The sequence below is a fragment of the Zosterops lateralis genome, assembly GCF_965231275.1.
Source record: "Zosterops lateralis genome assembly, chromosome: 9".
NCBI classification, from domain to species: domain Eukaryota; kingdom Metazoa; phylum Chordata; class Aves; order Passeriformes; family Zosteropidae; genus Zosterops; species Zosterops lateralis.
Genome location: NC_139769.1, coordinates 17,347,932 through 17,365,086, shown reverse-complemented (window position 1 = coordinate 17,365,086; position 17,155 = coordinate 17,347,932). Strand labels below are relative to the sequence as shown.

The window sequence follows — 17,155 nt, the reverse complement described above, 5'->3', positions numbered from 1 at the left end:
CAGCCTATATGCCTTTAATGTACTGCATTAATATTTCCTATCTAGCCTCTTCTTGGAAGGAAAAATGAGTTGGATAGACAAAGGAAAGATATCAAGGAACTTTGGCAGCGAGAACAGAAAAAAATGGTTGGTATTTCTCTCATATCTAATGGTTCAGTCTAGAATTCTTCAAAAGGATGAAACTTTTTCACACTAGCATGTTATGCACTTACATTCACACGTGGTCTCTAGGGCTTAGTGAAAGTAGATGTAACTGTCCATTTCATGGCAATCTGGTATTTGTAAGAGGTTACCCTTCAATGACTGTGTACTTGGTACTGCAGCATACAGACCTGTGCATAAGTCTCTTTGAACATCACATTAAATAACTGAAAAATTAATGTTGTTTATTCTTCTGCTTTTTGTTTTGCTGCATTCTGCAGCAAGAGCTGGAAGCTGCTCTCAGAAAAGCCAAGTTGCTGTATATGCAGCGTCAAGATGAGTATGAAAAGGCAAAATCCTGTACTGCTCGTGCTGAGGAAGAACATCTTAGCTCAAGTGGAAGCTTTGTGAAAGATTTCAGCAAGCAACTGGAAAAAAAACGGAGGCTAGAAGAGGAAGCTCTTCAAAAGGTAAAGAAGTTTTGTTTCTTGCTTTTAAAATTAAGTCTATACTGGTTCTATTCATGCATTCCCAAGGATGGTATTTGAGTAAGCTGAATTTACATTTTTAATTTTAATCATGCTATGCTCCTTTGAATTTTTTGTCTTAAGAGTGAATCTCAAATACGAGCATATTGAGTGGATTTTTTTCTTGTTTCTAGTATCAAGGCCTGTAGTCCATCAACTCTTTATACTTGTGTTTTCTTTAGGCTGAAGAAGCCAATGAACACTATAAAGCAAGCATGGCAGAGGTTGAAGAAAAAAGAAATTATTTGGAAAGCTTTAAAAGTGATGTTTTAACACAGCTTCGGGAGCTTATTTACCAGTGTGATCTTACTCTTAAAGCTGTAAGCATGGTTTTTGAAATACATTTTATTGAACATTTCTGGGTGTTACATGAGCTGTTGCCTTGAAAGCACCCTGACTACACAATCCTTATAAAATATCTTTCCAAAATTTTGATGGCAGTAGTGTTCCTCTGTTGTTTAAGAGTACAGCTTTCTTTGCTTTGATTAGTGCATTAGCAAAGATGTTTGGATCAAGCCCAGAATGGATATTAGCACACTTGAGCCTTGATGGCAGTCTCAGTTCCTGCAGGATCCATTGTGACTAGTGGAATGTACTAATTTATTGGTGTAATACAGAAGTGATGGTCAAAACTGCATATGGCATGCACAGTTAAAAAAAAAAAAAGCTTGAAAAATATAAGAACTCGTTATGCCAAGATATATTTGGGATTTTTTGTTTGTTTGTTTACATGAGAGAATGAAAATTTGATGGGCGGGGATGGAAAATAAAACATCAAACTTAATCCTGTTCCACAAGCAACCCTAAAACCAACCCATAAGAACAGTAGAAAGTATAGACAGACTTGTCAGTTCAAGTCTATTTAAATTGCAGACTACTTTGCAACCTGAAAGCTGATGAAAGAGTTGTGCAGTATCCCCCTTTTCTCGTCTCTGGCATGTGATAAAATCTTATAGAAGTGTTAGGTAATTTAATGAAGAAAGTGTTCAGTTAATCTGTCTGCTGGGACAGAGTTTTGTCCATTTCATGTCTCAAGACAGTATGGGGCTCACCTGGATTTGGAATTCCAACTACTTCATCATTGTAGTGATGAAGTAGTTTTCATATTCACTCCAGAATATGAAAAAAGCCTTTTTCATAGCAAAAGCCCTTGCTGTTTATCTTGATCAATGCAAAGTGAGGAGCAATTTGAAGTGCCTTTGCTAGCAGGAGAATTCAATAACCCGGAGAGGAGAGAAATACTGGTGTCTCTGTTACAGACAAAACTTGTGCAAGTCTCTTGAAAGTCAACTGTAAAAAGTAACATGTTACTGTTTTCTAGAAGTTTTCTAGTCTTATTGCTCAGGTAATCTTCTGCTAGGGTATTAATTTGGGTTGAGCAAAGTGTAAGTGAAATATTTAGTGAATTACAGAAATAATAAAAACCTTTTCCTCCCAACAGGCAACAGTTAACCTGTTCCAGCTGCAGCAAGCTCAGGTTGTATCTCTGCCAGTTAATTGCCAGTCCCTCTGTGAGAGTGCCAAACTCTATGACCCTGGTCAGCAGTATTCAGAGTTTGTGAAAAGTTTGCCAAAGGATGGTGTTCCTGTTGAATCAGGTTGTTTTGAAACCCAGAGTTCCCAGGTTGATGGGTAAGTGCCAAAGTACAGGTGACAGCTGCTTGGTATAGAATGCAACACTTAGGCACATGAGTTTAACAGTGATACTATATTTTTGGAGGAACTAAAAGAATCCTGGTGTTCTACCATGCTTTAGTATTCTCTTTGTTCCATCTTTCAGATAGTAGATTATATACGCTGTTGACATTAAAATTTCTCTCTGAACTCTAAGGCAGAATGTCATTTCATGCAATAATAATTGCTAAAACATTGGCAATTGTTGTGCAAGACTTGACTTGTTACTATTTTAATGTAGATACTGGTTGACTTGGTAGTGTTGAGTGGCAGTAGTACTGGATAATTGGTTTATAAAGTCTGAAGAGGTAGTTTTCCTCTTCTACAGGCCTTGCTGCTATATACAGTAGCTTCTTTCATACTGTTTACATTTGGCAACTTTTTGGCAGGAAGTGTTTCTCGATTTCTATCTCATGCTATGTGCCTAAAAAAAGCTCAGAGTCCATTTGTAGGGACATCTTATAACTTAATTATTTTTTTCCAACCTGTATGAAATAGAAGGTTTTTATTGTTAAACTATGAAAGTTCCAGCTAATATGGAAGTAAAGACTTCAAGACAAAGGCAACTCCTTGTGTTAGCATGCCAAATGCTTTTCCACCTTTAATTTGTTGTAAAATAGTCATCTTGGCACTAAAGCACCAGAATATCCATTTCAATCTGTGTGTTTCACAGTTCTACAGGAAAGCGTCGTCATCGTTTTTCAAAAGGAAACTAAATACAAAAAACTGAACGCTTGAGTCAGACTTCTCCCAACAAAAGGCAGGAAATTTAAAGTTGAAGCTGAGATTCTTAATTCTTGTCTGTAAATTTCCTGCCTTTTAAGACTGATTTAGGCTGCACTCATAAACTTTCGGGAGATTTAACTATGTAGCTCCCTGAGAAACTGATGAGCATGAAATTTCCAACACTTACCGTGCTCTCTCAGCTATTTACTGCTTGACATTTATAGGACAGTGTTTTTTCCTCCTCCTCTCTCCTCATCTTTTATTTTCTTTGTCACAGCCTTGTGATTCTTCATATACTTGATCATTTTTATTGTTTGAGTCTGCATTAATTTAAGGGACTGTTCCTTGAACAAATGCAAATTTGAATGTTTTTCAGTCCCTGTTTCCCTTAAGCTTGATAGGGTAGAACTGATTAAGGAACAGCTTCCTGACTTCTAAACTTGGCCAGCAGGCCATTTTGTCCCCAGGGTGCTTCAGCATTTTACATGAATTACTGTTAACATTATTCTGTTCTTACAGTGAGAGTGGATTTTCAAAATGGGTTGACACTGGCAGCTTCAACCTATTTTCTGTGCATTTAAAAAGCACAATATATGAACATCTGTGTGTTTATAGGTGGATGATCCTGATGGCTAGTCAGAAAATCTTTTGGAGGGGAAAGCATAATCATAGAGTACAATGATTTCTGATTATTCTTACCTTCAGATGAACAGATAGGCTGTTTTTTTCAAAGTCTGCAAGATAATGTTTATAATGCATGAAGACATGTGGAAAAGCTGATTCTCTCTGGATGGAGAGAAAACACTGTGAAATCTCACATACTTAATTGAAAATGAATGGCCATTCTTCTTTTAATTTTATTTTTTAATTTTGGAATTAAATTTAATTACGAGAACGATATGTCAAAAATATATGTTCATGAATAATAATTAAATTTGGCATTTTTAGTGCCCAGGAATTAAAAAATGCATTACTTTTCATTAATTTCTGTCTTACTCATTCTTCAAATTACCTTTTTCTTTCTGAAGGGTTTTTAATAAGCAGTCAACCAACAGCGTCCATACATCCCATGGTAACTTATCTCAGTGTTCAGGAGATTTTCCTGCTCAGACATTAGATGATGTGGGAAGCCCAGTTTATCATCGTTCACAAAAGGTTAGAGAGAAGAGATCTTCCAGCAACACAGATATTCAAGGTAGTTATTCTATGTTTCTTTTGGAGCTCAGTCTCTAAATAAATAAATTTTTAAAAAAATAATTTAAAAAAAAAAAATACTTGGTGCCTCAGTCATAAATGTAACACTGAAGGGTTAAAAATTTATTATAAGGTTCAAAGCCCGTAAAACATTATGTACTTGAGCATAATAAGGACAAATAGAAAACTGCCTGTATGCATACCTAGATTCTTTTTCACAAAAGGTGAGATACAATTCCAGCAGCAAGTACTGTCAAACTCAGTGGACTAAACTCTTTCAATTAGGTCTAGCAATGGAAACTCCATTAGTTTTGTAAATTTCATGCTGATTGCAGGTCTTCTGCGAAAGCACAATTGTCAATTTTCTGAAATTAATTTTCTTAGCTCCTGAAGCTTTTACAGGACTGTCCTGGGGTTTTATCACTATATTGCATGATCTTGTAACTTGTGCAAATATTCCTATTTTGAATATACTCATAGTTGGTTTTCAACTAAAAAGAAAGTAAATTTTGTGTTTGGCATTTGGAATTAGCGGACTTTCTTTTCAACAGCAGTGCGAGGGCCACCACCGTTCAGATCATGGTCAGTTGGCAACCAGAGTGGAGGAATGTGCAGTGACTCTGAAAGTGCAGGGGGAAGCAGTGAGTCCCGATCCATGGATTCTCCATCTGCCAGCCCAGGTACAGCTACTCTCACTGCTAGACTAATCTGAAGTCTTTTCCCTGCTCGTTGCACATTAACGAAGACATCATTGTTAAATAAGCAAGTATTGAGCAGAGCATGTAATGAAAAATGAACAGTTGGGTAGGGCTGATACTTAGAGCTTCCTGAAAATTTTTCTCATCTGCTAGGGGATTTTAAAAGACGACTTCCTCGAACACCTTCCACCGGGACTATGTCATCTGCAGATGATCTAGATGAACGAGAGCCACCATCTCCTTCAGACTGTGGTAATGTTGTTTCTGTACCTGAAGTCCCCCCAAGATGCTTTTTGTCACTGTGTGTGCCTTTTCTTTTTAAAACTCTTAAGAAAAGTACTTTAACAAGCTGTGATTGCCAAAACAGCATTGTTTTTCAGTACAATATGCATCCACTTGAGGTTGAGAGATGAAGAATAATGTTCAAGTCATTTTAATGAATTGGTGCAGGATTGCCTTTATATGTTTAGGTTATTGTATGGGCAACCATTGAATGTTTCTAGTGTCTTAACCCTCTTGAGGTAAAGCAAATGATCCACAAACCATTCCCTCCAGACATTTGTATTTAATTTAGCTGCATGGCACTGAGTTATATAAGATCACTTCTAAACTTTGACATGAAATGCACAAATACATAGAACTGATAAGTGGCAAATAGGAGAAAAAAGTGGATCCAAATGTTTAGGGTAATAACAGGGATTTTACCCTCTTCAGCTAAGATAAGTGAGTTCAATAAGGTCTGTCACAGATTCGACCAGGCCATTTCTAATTTTCAAATGAATTTTGACTGTATAATGACTATGTTGCCACAGGCATTGAAACCTGAATAACTGGATTACCAGAACTACAGTGCTTACAAACTAATTTTAAAATATTTGTGGCACTTGCTCAGTAAAGCCCTTAGGAATTTCTTTGCTTAGTCCTTATTTCCTAAATGTATACTTTGCCTTCTAGGAATGAACCTGTGGTAAACAGTATCTAGACTTAAAGCATGGCAATGCATTAATGAATGCAGGCTTTCACTTAGAGTGATATTGTTTAATCAGTGCTTGAGCATATAAGAAGCTTTCTGGACAGTTAACTGAATGGGCTAGTTTTGTTATCCATAAAACAAAAGGGTTTGGTTCACAGAGCTGTTGCTAGCATTTTAAGTAAATTGCCTGAAAAAATTTGGACACAAAAAGAACCAGTTGCTATTCTTTTTAGTTTTAGAGTCCTCTAGAAAATATTTTGATGTTTTAGAGGAAACTGAGAATCAGTGATTTTTTTTTCAATTTATTTTTATTTTATGTGCCTTCTGCCCCTGAGTGTGTGTTAATTCTTCCTTGCTGCAAAGTATTTTTTTTAAGTATTTCAGAAACACTTACAGGCCAAAACAAGTAATCTTTCATACTCTAGTGCAGGATTTCAAAAAGTATTAAACTTCCATGAATTTTTGCCCGAGATGCAGGGCAGTTGGAATTAAATGTCCTAATATTTTCACATTGCCACAATACAGGAGAAAATTGAATACTTAAAAAGGCAAAAATGATTGTTTGATTCTTCTTTTACATAAGATCATTTGATAGTTAATGTCTCTGTTGTGTCAACTGTAACATAATTTTGCCTCCTTGTGATTGAAATGTTTATGATTACCTTGATAGTTGCTATTATTTACAGACTTGTGTTCTGCAGCACAGTTCTTAAAATTCAGAGTAACTACCACCCCAATAGTAGATATTAAAATGACTATAACAGGGAAATTCTCTTCAGGTTTAAATGATCTCACATCTGAAACTGCAAATTCTCCAGGACCTTTTAGAAATGCTAATATGTCCAAAGCAGCACAAACACACAAACTACGGAAGCTGCGAGCTCCATCTAAATGCAGAGAATGTGACAGCTTAGTGGTATTTCACGGAGCTGAATGTGAGGAGGTAAGTTGAAAATTAGTTTTAATTGCTGCTTGGGATTTATGTAAAGTTGGGAGTTTTGGAAACTTGAATTATGTTTCTGTATAAAAACTGGAGTTCGTGGCTCGTACAATTACCATGAACTTAAAGCAGATTTTTTGTTTTGCTCACATATGGGGTGACAAACAGCAGAAATATTTCCTATGGTGTCACATTGTATCAAGCCATGTGCTTTTTTGTTTCTTCCCCTGTAGTGTTCACTTGCATGTCATAAAAAGTGTTTAGAGACTCTAGCTATTCAATGTGGGCACAAAAAACTTCATGGAAGGCTTCACTTATTTGGAGTGGAATTTGCCCAAGCTGCTAAAAATGTTCCTGATGGCATTCCTTTCATCATCAAAAAGTGTACGTCAGAAATTGAAAGCAGAGCACTGAATGTCAAGGTATGCTCAAGTTTGTTCATGCTTAAGTTTGACACTATCTTAAAAAAAATTCTCTTAAGATTTTAGTGTAGTCAGTATCATCTGTGTTTTACAACTTCCATTCAAACTGAAATAGAATTGTGCTGGCTTTTTAATTTTAGGGCATCTATCGTGTGAATGGAGCCAAATCAAGAGTTGAAAAGCTTTGTCAAGCTTTTGAAAATGGAAAGGATTTGGTTGAGCTCTCGGAACTCTATGCACATGATATCAGCAATGTTCTCAAGCTGTATCTCCGCCAGGTATGGAATTGAGAGGTCAGATGGAAAACCAAAGTGCTGTAGTATATCTCTTCAGTGCAGTACAAAACAACCACCCCTTTCCAGCAGTCCTACAGCAGCAGATTAAACAAGTGCCTTGTATAACTGCAGTGGCTTCTTTATTTACACATGGAGCCTGTGAGAAGGGCTTGAAAAACTGCTGGGAATACAATATGTATTCCACATAGATATTACGGCTTTTTTTTAGCACCATATGCATAACAATCTTTTGTTAGTCTACTCACAGTAGAGTTTAATTTCTAAAACTTTTCTGATTAGTGAATTTGCCTGTGTTATGTGGAGTTTAAAAGATTCCCATGTTCTTGCCTCTTCATGCAGACAGATGCTGATATATTGCTGTTAATACCTGCTAAAAAAAAGTCATGAAACACTCATAGTTATCATGAGGTGTTCATTATGGAGGGATTATCCATCTTTTTCTTCTAAAACAGAGCTTTAAAGCTTCATTATTGAATTTTCTAAAACAGTTTCAATATGTATGTGAAAAAATGAAGCTGGGATGTTGCCTAGTGAAATTGAGTCACTCTGAAAACTTGTTAACCCTGAAAGGAATAATCCTTAATAAACTGCATGGTTCTGTCCTCTTCCTCACATTGGCAGTCAGAGATGAGCCTTCCAATCCTATGATAATCACCAATAAGTGATTTGAAAAAATCTTTTTTTTTCTTGAAATATTATTTTAGTAAATTGTGATAAATGATCAGTCCTGGAGCTATTGTAGGAAGGGTTAGCAAATGATTTCTGGAAAAAGGTATAGGAAGGAGTTTTTTGTTAGCTGGGATTGGGTTTGAAAAAATTTGGGATTGAGCAAAGAAAAAAACAATTGAACAAGGACTAAACAATGTCATCATCTAAGAAAAGATGCTAGACCAGAAAAAGTTGAAGAAAAACAAGAAGGAAACAGTTAAAATTCAGGTTTAAGTATGTTTCTGAAATGTTCATATTTCTTCAGCTTCCAGAGCCCTTGATTTTGTTTCGGCTTTACAATGAATTCATTGGACTTGCAAAAGAAAGCCAGAATGCTAATGAGGAGCTGGATGCTAAACAAGCTAGCCCCAAAGCAAAGACAAGACAGTCACTCTGTATTGAGCTGAATAGGATCATCATTAAAATGAAAGATCTTCTGAAACAACTGCCTGTACCAAACTATAACACTCTCCAGTACCTTATTGGACACCTTCACAGGTAAGGAAATACTTGAAATGCAAACTGATGTTGAAAACTTAACTGCTACATGCTGTGAATCTTTTGTACTTTTTTGATGACTGTTGAGGAAGAAGTCATATATACCTTTGAAGACACTGTTCTATTGCTGGAGTTTTTTTCATGTAATGAATTCCCAAGTGAAAGAAGAATATGAAAGGGAAATAAAGCAGGGAAAGCATTTGCCTCCATTATTTTTGATTCTCTAGCATTGGGGTCAGAAGTAATTAATGTCACACGCAGGGATCTAAATATGGTTTAAATTGTGATATAACAAAGGGCAGTGATTTGGTGGCTATTAAAGAAAATTGAAACTTATATCATGTCTCTTAATAACCATTCTTCAGTCACATTTCACTTCCTTGTCCTCCAAATGGTGGTTTGTATGATGATGTACTAAACTGATGATTACCTATAAAAATGGGTAATATTGGGCTATAGCTGTGTTATTACTTAGAATGAGAGACATTCTTTTCCCCAGCCCCAGAAATGCCAAATAGCCACAAATAACTTTAACAAATAGGACATAAAAACACCCTATATGGGAAGTTGAAGCCACTGTTAAATGTAGTCTGTACTGAAGATTCTGCCTGCCTACCAAACCCACTTTCAGTTTTTTATTGTCTCTTACACTCTTTAGATATAATATTTTAGTATCAAAAGTATTTCTGAAGTAGTAAAACCCTCTAACTCTAAGGGGGTTTTTTTTGGCTTGTTTTTTTCTCCCCCTCTTTGTGCAGAGTTGCAGAGCAGTGTGAGGAAAATAAAATGTCAGCCAGCAATCTTGGTATAATATTTGGCCCAACTCTGATCAGACCACGTCAAACCGATGCTACGGTTTCTTTGTCATCACTTGTGGACTACCCTTACCAGGCCCGGGTAGTGGAGCTGCTCGTAACTTACTATGAAAAGATATTTGATGTCTCATTGAAACCACTTCTGAGCGCATCTCATTCTGAAGAAACAGCTGTTATGGTCAGAGTTCCTTTATCTGCAGATGAGATGGAGCCACAGCAGCAGAGGAAATTTGTTGCTGTAAAAGAAGTGAGTGACTCTCTTGCTGCCATAATATTACCTGTGCCATATTAACTTCTGCGTTAATTCTGGAGCATTCCAGAGCACATTGCCAATAAATCTTTGTGGGTTTTTTTGATAAAGACTGCCTTGTCTGTTGAGTTCTCATTGTCTTCTGCTCTGACTTTTGTTAACAGGGTGTTCAGCTAGTTCCAAGTGAAAGAGCTTCAGAAACAGCTGTACTCTTTTTGGAATCAAAGAATAGCCACAATACAAAAGAAGAGGCAGATACATCTGTAACTGGTTAGTATTCTGTTAACTCTGTGTGTGAGTGAATCAGGAGCCCTGAATGCATTAGATTATAGTGCACGGAGCTCTGCACTATACACAGAAGCAAGTGATAAAACCTGTTTATCACTGCTTGATATACTATTTTTGTAAGAAGAACAGATAATTGAATCTTTCTAAAGACTTTTAAGCAATCTGTGTTTATGAGTCAGAGCTTAAAGTATTTGGTAAGAGAATATAACAGTGGTTTGGTTTTTCTCTTTTTTTTAAAAAAAAGCAAACAAAACAAAACCATAATTATGCTGTGACTGCATTTCTGAAATCCACTACAACGCTGTAAACTGATAGCCAGCCCTTTATGTATTTTGACCACTCTTCCCCCAAAATGTGTATCATTGCCACTCACTAGAACTGAACCAGAAGGCTTCGGAAAGATTATTTGTCTGACAGAATCATCAAAGCATTTTGGATATCAGTATTTCTGCTTTAAAAACACCAGGTTTTCTAACCTAATTCTAACTCATTTTTTTTTCTGTTTATCTGTCTATGCTACTACAGGGGTTTGTTTTAATGTAGGTATGATTTCACATACTTCATTTAGGAGTAATTGTACATAATCCCCTTTAATTGTACTGATTTTCATCTGATGTTACCAGTTCAGTCATATCCCATACATCAACAGTGCAACATCCTGAAACATACTAAAACTGAAATATTTAGAGATGGCAAAGCACCAGCTAAAAAGTGAAATGTCTCTTTGTCTGTTTTCTCTTTGGTTACATCTGTACAATATGTGTTTTACTGCTAGTGAAATGCTAATATTTGGTTAAAGTAGGTTATTGCTAGTATGTATACCAGGTATCCCTAAAAACTTATCCCTTTAAAATATTGCCAAGAGGTCATTGAAGCCTTGCTGACTTCTCTTTATACTTGGTGCAAAAATCCAGTCACATCTATTTGTGTGTTTCTAGGTAATGCTGTGAGTCCAGCTGCAGAGAAAGACAATGATCCATTCATTTCTCTAGGTGAAGACCCCTGTAGAATGAACTTAGTTCCTGTAAAACCCAACCGTCAGATTGCCAAAGTTCCCTTGCGGGCTCCAAGGACAAAACCAACATCTCGCCCTGTCAGCCTGCCTGTGGACCGAATACTTCCTCCATGTATTTTGAATGAAAGAAATTCACGAAATGCAGGGGCAGTAAGTTCAGAGAAGCTGGGCAGAAGCCCTACCATTGAAGAAGTCTCAGAGGTGAAGGCACTCCCTGCTGTTGATACCTGCTACAGACTTCCTTGTTACGACACCCAGATGCTGCGAAAAGCTTGGGACAAGCAGTACAAACAGTATGATATCACAGCAAGGACAGCAATGATCATGACTAATGTGCCCCAGGAGATCCGAGCACTTGAGAGTGGAACTGCAGGTGCTTTATCATCCTCATGCAGCCTAGGTAACAATTCAGCTAATGCCATTCTTCCTAATAAGCCATATTCTGTTGTCGGGTCAGGAAGGACAGCAGCAGAAGAGAATGCTTCTGATGTTAATCCTCTTGCTGCCTTTAGGGCACCAAGAACATTGCAACCACCCCCAGGGACATTTTATAAACCACCCTCTAACAAATCAAAAGAAAATGAAGAAGGTTCTTCTGCTAAAGCTTGTGCACCAACCAGTGCTAGCTCTGTGCTCCCCCAGGATAATACTGTGAAACTGGCTAAGAGCTCTGCACTTCCATCAGGTGATGCTGAACAAAACACAAACGAACAGAAATCTAGCTCAGAGGATATTCACCCCACAGATCTGAAGCCCACTTATCACAGACTGAGACCAAAAAGGATCCAAGAACTGGAACACAGGGAAGCTCATTTTGTATAGGGTGCAAATTCCTCTTGGACTACATGCAATTTGTTAATGTTGCCAGTGGAGGCTTCCCTTTGCCCCCTTACCTTTGCCTTCCCTTGAGAATTCCACTTTTGTGCCATATTGGAGTTATTTTTATATATGCAGCATTTTAAAAATGGGGGGAGACCTGGGGAACTGTGAATTAAATAAGTCAGACTTTTTGTAGTTCAGTAGCTTTCAATAAAGATGTAATACATTCCCAGTCTAGAAACAGTTAATGGATCATTGAATAAGACACTGAACTTCATTTCATTGTGTGGAATGGAGTGCTTATTCATAGAGAAACAGCTATTTTTTCTTAATAGATGTTATAATAAAAATGGAAGGTTTAATATTCACTGTCTAAGCATAAACCAAAGCTTGTGCTTTGCTCTGTAAAAGCATTTGTTCATTTTTCTAATCTGTGCAATTAAAGCTTTGCTCTTGAACAGGCTTACATACTGGCCAGCATGGCCATAATGATGTATCATATGTGTATATTTTAGGCAGACATGGTTATCTGTTGCCAGTTTTCTATGTTGTCACTTTAATTTTTTTATTTTTTCTTTTTTTTTTGTACAGCAGGGATGCACTTACTGAGCTTTACTATTCAGAAACAGCAATCAATTCACATCTGGTTTCTTGTATAGCTTAGTGAGTGGGGCAGATGTGCACAGCCTGTTTCACTTGGGTGCCCTTCTGGACACACTTGCCGTGGTGCTGTCTTTCCCACGTGAATGAAAAGGCAGTGACTTGCTTGCTATAGATCAGTTTCACCACTTAACCTGGTGTAACTGAAATGAAGAGCTTTGTTTCCAAATTTCTGTGAAACGGCTAAAAATAACCAAAAATCAGCATTAGTAGGTGCATCTAATGGTTTTCACTTTGTATTAAATGATTTTTATGTGTACACTGTGTTATATTTGCTTTAAAATATATTAATGTGTTAACATTTCAGTGACTCTATGGCTTCTATATCTGGATTTCTTCTAACTTATTAAAATACAGATGTTTGGCCTTTGCAATAGTGTAGTACTCTCCTGCATCTGTCTCCTGGGGGTAAGGGGTGGCACGCTTTTCTTTATAGGATTACAATTAGCATAACCCTTTCTTGCATACTGTAGAGTACAGTTGTTTTAACATGGTACTTTCTAGTGATGTAAGCAGCAAGATGACTCTTAAAGGACAGCAAATACAAAGAATCACTTTTCTGTTTTTGCAACAGGAAATACACTGGACTTTATTACACCATTACCTTTGCCAATCTTCCCAAAACACCACAGATAAAACCCCACACTGTTTGGTGGACATAATCTGATTTTTACTTCCAGAACTCACAAAGTTGGACTTTGATTCCTTGTTGCGTTTCCACAGAAGCAGGACCTGCATTCTTGGCAAAGGCCACCCTGTCACTGGATGTTCAGTTCTGGCCATGCTCGGGGTCATTTCTTTGGGGAGCTGCCTCTTATTACAAAAAAGCTGCAAGTCCCAGATGCTGCTGTCTGGTGTTGGGAGTTGCAGAACAAAATATGTAGAAAACCTTCTTGACACGGATGGAAACTTGTTTTATTTTGACAATAGAGGAGAGTGGATTTATATACTTACAATTGGTTAATGAATCATTCAAGACAGTGTAGCATAACTTCATAGTACAGTTGTGAAAGGATTAATATTAAGACCACAAGATAGCAAAATCATTTGTGAATTATCGTTAAATGTATTGTCTCACTATATTTAAATGTTTCAGCATGTCTAGCATTGAATATGGTTAATGACTTAAGAAATTAATTAAACTTCTTGATTTAATAATTTCTTAATTTAATAAAGCTGTTTGGCTGGTGTGATGGAGGGTCTCCAGTGCTCCCAAGATAGAGAATTCCAACAAGTGAATACTGACACGTGAGAAACAGACAAACGTTTCTTAATCAAGTCATAAGAACAGTTATTACTGCCCTTGCCCTACTTCTTTTTATGTAACATCTGTTTCCATATTTTGCTAGTCCGGAAGGTTTCAGCTCTTTCTGAGGGGTTTCTCAGCGCCGCAAGGGCCGGCGGGCTGGGCCGGGAGCGGGCGGAGCGGGCCCGGTGCCTGTGCGTGGGCATGTTATTAATAAATAACCCATGTTATTTCAAGGAAAACATCCATTTCAAAAGATGATTTACTTGTAAAAAGATGATTTACAGCTTTGTAATGCCTTCAGCTGTTTTTATGTAATACAAGCGAAGTAGCAAGGGCAGGAGTTTGGAATGGAGACCTTTGGAGCCCCTGTCAGAGTCAGGCCTGCTGCCCGGCCCGGCGGGCCCGGGGCTCCTTCCCGAGCCTGCCCGACAGCCGGGGGGTGATGGGGCCTGCGGGGGAGGTGGGGGGCGGCGGCTTCACGGCCACTCTGTGGCCCTTACTTATAAATTGGCCTAAATTTTCTTAATTTGAAAATTCTCGTAAACATCTGCACGGCGGCGTCGCGGCCGCGTTGTGCTCGGGCCCGGACGCTGAGGGCGCGCTGCCCTGTGAGGGAGCGTGAGGAGGCGGCCGCGGCGGTGGAGCCCAGTGGAAAGTACTTCGGTTTCCTTTGGAACTGGAAGTGTTTCGGCTAGCCCCTGTTGTTTCTTTTGGTTCAGGTGCAGATTTTCCTCGGTCTTGCTCTGAAATGGCTTCAGTGCAATGGAAGTGCAGCAGTCCTGCCCGCCTGCCCCAGGTGATGGGCTGTGCGTCAGGCAGTGCCAGGATCCTGCAGCTTCAGCTCTGGGGAGGAAACCTTTTGCTGGCAGATTTGTTTAGTAATTGCATTTTCTGAAGTCGTAATGGCCTGCCTCATCCCTCTTAAAGCTTTGGCAGAGAACCGACTTCTGTAAGTCGCTGACCTAATTAGTCATGACAGCTGTTTGTTTAGTAGGGCCCCTGGTGCTACCAGAACTACCCTTCTGAAACCGGGCTTCAAATATGGGTTTTGTTCAGATCTGAAGAAATACAAAATTATCAACATCCTGGTACAGGCTTGATTGTGCCTAGGTAGGTCATATTGGATAGTTGGGAGGATTTTTATTCTTGAGTCCTTAACTTCGCAGATTGAGCTGTTCTGTATCAAGCAGGGGATTAAAACAATCTCCTTACGACTGAGCAGTGTTATTCTGTGAGTGCTAACTGCATCTAAGATATGTGTTTCTTTGCTGCCAAGCTGAACATTCCTTCAGAAACCTTTCTCTTTCAGCAGTGCTCACACATGAGGTAAGCTTTTGTGGTTAGTTTTCAAGGTTTTTGTTGTTTCTGTGTAGGAAGTCTGTGTTTTGCTTGCAAATCCGTGAACTCTTTAGCTTCCATGTAGCAGAGGCCTAACGGAGCTAATCTGGAAGCTGACAGGAAACACTCTGTGAAGGCAGCACAGGTATGGTAACGTTGGTAACTCAGCTCAGAATGTGTTTGTGTTTTTTGAGTGACTTTGCTACATACCACTGTGCTCACCATACAGAGTGATCTCAGAGTACATCAACCTAGTTCTGTTTGGGTGAAACTAAACTGGAACGTGTGCTTCAGCACCATACCTGATGTGCTGCAGCTGCTAAAGCACCTTCAGTCTGTGCCTAGAGCTCCTCTGAAGTAACCCATAGACAAATAGTACATGGGTCCTGGGTCCTCAGCACCCACTGTCTCACTATAGAGCTGCTCTTGTTGGGCCATCCCACCTGTCAGTGTACAGGTAATATGTTGGGAAAATAGAACAAACAATGGTTCAACTTTCCATTAGTAAAGCAGGGGGAGAGGGACAGGGAATGTCTGATATTTACAAATGGTGTTATTTAGAATATTCATGGAAATAAGTCTTACAGGAGGATTCTTTGGAGACAAGCCTATCTGCATGCCCATATTCATAGAAAAAGGGGAATTCTTTTAGAGATCCAAGAGACCCTTACAAAGTGTTTCGCTCACAGGTAGAAGAAAAAAAAGCTATCCTAAACCTTCCAAAATGTTAAATGTTTGAGGAAGGTGAATGCTAGGAAAATCCTCTCTCCTCCGGCCTTATGCAGCCGGATGACAGAAAAGGGTCTCTATGAAGTAAGCTGAATTACGCCAGAAGTAAAAACATGCTGTGTGTGTTTCCCCTGCTTTGTGCTTGTTTATCCACAGATCGGGGTGATTAGCCCACTGCTGGGTTTGCATAAGGGTAGGATCTGTTTAAGATTCCACATTTCTCTCTGGAGAGTCTCATTGTGATTGTCTTTGATTCATAGAAATACACCTTTCAAAGCAGAAGCTCCATGAGGCCTTTTCTTAGCCTCTCTGATTTTTTATCATATGATCCTGGTTTGACAGAACTTCCCATTCTTGTCTTTCAGGTTACTCCTTACTTATTTCAGAGGGGGACCTCTGAAATACACAGGAAACACCTGAAAAGCTTCAGCTTGGGTTTTCCCCAGTAGTTTGGGATAGTTGGGTGCAAAACTTACCTTAACTCAGAAAGCCCCAACCTCTGTGTAGTTTTCTTTCCACACACATAGATGTATCTGCTTATTGATACAGGATACATTCACACACCCCCACTCCTACAGTTAGTCTAAGCAAATTGTGTTAGCATTAGTTGTGTTAGTTTTCTAGTGAGCCTGTGTTGAGGGACATGCTCTTCTACATGCTTAAGAATGTCTCACAGGTTAGGAAATGGTTTGAGTGCTGGAAAGCATTGTTGAACATTAGAAATGCTGCTTGGCCCATCAGCACACCCAATACACCTCATTGTGCATATTTTCAAAGCTATCTTTTCAAGTAATTTTTGAATTCTCCTTATTTTACAGAAATATTTACTTGTGGTACTAGAGAGATTACTGGGGATGTTTTTATAATTTGCTGGACAAATAATATTTAATCAGACTTGATTTTTTTTAGTCAGAAGTCAGGAAGCCTGGAAATAAGAAAACAAAATTCTGATATTTAAAACAGCTGTTAAAACTCTGGCATATGTGTGTGAGGTAAGGGGATATCACAACACACATGCCATGGGACCCCATGTATTGCATGTAAGTGCTCATGGAGCACGTCATGGGGAACTTTTATACTGTGAGATATTTACTGTAGGCATAGTCCAAGAACTGTCAGCAAACATCTATTTCCACTTATTGCTTTCTTTATGTTATGTAAGTGGAATGTTTCATGTTTTGTTGTTGCTGGCAAC

At 38.4% G+C, this 17,155-nt stretch overlaps 1 protein-coding gene across 4 annotated transcripts in view; it reads left to right on the top strand.

The window, feature by feature from the left end:
• The window catches only part of ARHGAP29 (Rho GTPase activating protein 29), a 50,095-nt gene extending 37,077 nt beyond the window's left edge, over nucleotides 1–13,018 (top strand). For 2 of the 4 annotated variants that reach the window (XM_083867388.1, XM_083867391.1), the window contains 14 exons: nucleotides 46–126; nucleotides 423–611; nucleotides 851–988; nucleotides 2,110–2,300; nucleotides 4,097–4,263; nucleotides 4,814–4,942; nucleotides 5,114–5,212; nucleotides 6,713–6,876; nucleotides 7,107–7,295; nucleotides 7,436–7,573; nucleotides 8,565–8,797; nucleotides 9,556–9,859; nucleotides 10,027–10,132; nucleotides 11,089–13,018. In XM_083867388.1, coding sequence (XP_083723514.1) covers nucleotides 46–126; nucleotides 423–611; nucleotides 851–988; nucleotides 2,110–2,300; nucleotides 4,097–4,263; nucleotides 4,814–4,942; nucleotides 5,114–5,212; nucleotides 6,713–6,876; nucleotides 7,107–7,295; nucleotides 7,436–7,573; nucleotides 8,565–8,797; nucleotides 9,556–9,859; nucleotides 10,027–10,132; nucleotides 11,089–11,987 — 3,027 coding nt within the window. In that variant the 3' untranslated portion in view covers nucleotides 11,988–13,018. The remainder of the gene's footprint in view (nucleotides 1–45; nucleotides 127–422; nucleotides 612–850; nucleotides 989–2,109; nucleotides 2,301–4,096; nucleotides 4,264–4,813; nucleotides 4,943–5,113; nucleotides 5,213–6,712; nucleotides 6,877–7,106; nucleotides 7,296–7,435; nucleotides 7,574–8,564; nucleotides 8,798–9,555; nucleotides 9,860–10,026; nucleotides 10,133–11,088) is intronic. The other 2 variants (XM_083867389.1, XM_083867390.1) reach the window with 2 other exon arrangements.
• Nucleotides 13,019–17,155: the final 4,137 nt, after the last annotated feature.